Here is a 2,622-nt window from a genome sequence, read left to right as displayed (position 1 = left end):
GGCCCCCCCCCCCCCCCCGAATGTTGTGCACGTGCACTGGGCCTCTGGTTATTTAAATAAATTGTTTATGATGATCCTGAAGGGATTATGTACATTTATTTAGTATTCCTTTTTTAAAATATATTTTTATTGATTTCAGAGAGAAAAGGAGAGGGAGAGAGAGAGAAACATCAAAGATGAGAGAGAATCATTGATTGGTTGCTTCCTGCACGATCCCTACTGGGGGATCAAGCCAACAACCCAGGCATGTGCTCTCAACTGAAATCAAACCTGGGACCCTTCAGTTCGCAGGCCGACGCTCTATCCACTGAGCCAAATCAGCTGGGGCAGGGGTGGGCAAACTTTTTGACTCGAGGGCCACAATGGGTTCTTAAACTGGACCGGAGGGCCGGAACGAAAGCATGGATGGAGGGTTTGTGTGAACTAATATAAATTCAAAGTAAACATCATTACATAAAAGGGTCTTTTTTTTTTTTAAGTTTTATTCATTTCAAATGGGCCAGATCTGGCCCGCGGGCTGTAGTTTGCCCATGGCTGAGCTAGGGCATCTTAGTATTTCTAACTTCTTAGAAAACAAGGCTTACTTTGGCCAAACAGTTTTATAATAATCTGAATATATGGTAATATTTTTTCTTCATTATTAAGCAGATTGCTTCTAGATATGCACAAATTTTGATGTTCTATTTTGGATTCTAGGAAAATCAATATGTAATAACTGCTGGGGATGAATTTATATGAGACCCATGAATAATAGCTGTTAGACAATCAGGATATAAAATTAATTGAGACATGTTTTCTGGAACTTAAAAGTCTCATCAACTTTATACACCACCATACTAAGATATTGTGAAAACTTGCTATGATATGCTGAATTTAAATATACTTTTTGTGACATCAGAACTATGAATAGGTCATATTCTGGTGAAAATAGAGGATATTATGTTTCACTTGCTGAATTATTTTATTAGATAACATTTGTTGCTAACTTGAAACATTATAACCATATCAACTTCTTGTTATACCAGTTCAATTCGTTCATTTCCGTCATTAAAGAGATGCTTAATAGATTGGAGTCTGAACATAAGACTAAACTGGAGCAACTTCATATAATGCAAGAACAGCAGAAGTAAGTAGGTGGCATGGGAATTATGTGTGGTTAAGTGTGAGATTAAATTTATCTAATTAATTTTCTGAAATACGAACTAGAAAAAATGATGGATTTTAGCTTGACTATATGTCAAACATTAAAAAAAAAATCCCAGCATATTAAATTGAACTAAGTTAGACTGTTGTTGAAAATCTAATGTTATTTCTGAGTACAAAAGTATAATAATATGATACAATCTTAGCATTTTCTCTACATAGAGAAAATTCTGTTTCTGAGACCATCTCTCATCAGCATTACCTGCTGGTGCTGTAAACTCAGGGTGTTGATCATCAAGATCACCACTTATAAATGTTTTTCAAATCTATTAATTTTAATTTCCCCCTTCCTCTTTTCTCTAACCCCAGAAACATTTATTGAACATTCATTTTATGTTCAAAGGAAGAAGGGGAAGGTAAAAGTTATGCACTGGAGAATGCCAGTTTATTAAAATCAATTCTTTGCTATATTCTTTGCTCCGGGGGGAAAACACACACACACACACATGGTTTTAGGATACTTGTTAAACTTTGACCATAAGCCAAAGACATCTGACAATCAGTAAAATTATCAGTTGTGAGCAATGTTCCCAAATAGAAACTCTTTAGCTTCTACCCCAATGTAAGATGAAGGCTTATGGAAGTAAATGCACAAGGTGTATTGTAGAATGATGTGAAATAGCCTTGTGTGCTCTAACTATTCTGGGATCTATAATAATAAAAGCGTAATATGCTAATTGGACTGGACGTCCTTCTGGACGGAGCCGGGGCAGCGAGGGAAGCCTGGGTCCAGGTGCCTCCTGGCAGCTGGAGGATAAGCCCGGGTCCCTGGTGCCAGAGGGAAGCCAGTGCTGGCAGCCGGGGAAGGAAGGCTACTCTTGCACGATTTTCGTGCATTGGGCCTCTAGTATGTATATATTTATGATGCTTGATCGATTGACTATATAAACATAGAAACCCTGAAAAATAATTTTTAAAAATTTATAACAAATTTTTAATATCTAGCATTTATACTTTTTTAAAAAATATAGGCATTTTCAAGATGTCTCTTTCATAGGCTATGCCATTTCTTTCTTTTTTTTAATCCTCACCCGAGGATATTTTTCCATTAATTTTCCAAGATATTGGAAGAGAGAGGGAAAGACAGAGAGAAATACCGATGTGAGAGAAATACATTAATTGGTTGCCTCCTGCACGCACCCCAACCAGGGCCTGGGCCAGGGAGGAGCCTGCAACCTAGGGACGTGCCCTTGATGGGAATCAAACTCGGGACCCTTCGGTCTGCAGGCCGATGCTCTATCCACTGAGCCAAACCAGCCAGGGCTCTAGCATTTATACTTAAGGCATAAATGAACCTTCTCTTTTTCTTATTTATTTATTTATTTATTTATTTTTCTTTATTGATTAAAGTATTACCTGTGTGTCCTTATTCCCCCATTGCCCCCCCACCCCACTCCCTCTTTTTCTTTTTCCAATATA

General features: G+C 37.6%; 1 protein-coding gene across 3 annotated transcripts in view; it reads left to right on the top strand.

Moving 5' to 3' along the window:
* The window catches only part of SCYL2 (SCY1-like, kinase-like 2), a 56,133-nt gene that overhangs the window by 46,840 nt on the left and 6,671 nt on the right, over positions 1-2,622 (top strand). For all 3 annotated transcript variants that reach the window (XM_015567605.1, XM_015567606.1, XM_006769379.2), the window contains one exon: positions 1,026-1,126. In XM_015567605.1, coding sequence (XP_015423091.1) covers positions 1,026-1,126 — 101 coding nt within the window. The remainder of the gene's footprint in view (positions 1-1,025; positions 1,127-2,622) is intronic.

Source organism: Myotis davidii, unplaced genomic scaffold (genome assembly GCF_000327345.1).
Source record: "Myotis davidii unplaced genomic scaffold, ASM32734v1 scaffold120, whole genome shotgun sequence".
NCBI classification, from domain to species: Eukaryota; Metazoa; Chordata; class Mammalia; order Chiroptera; family Vespertilionidae; genus Myotis; species Myotis davidii.
This window is presented reverse-complemented; position numbering and strand designations above follow the sequence as displayed.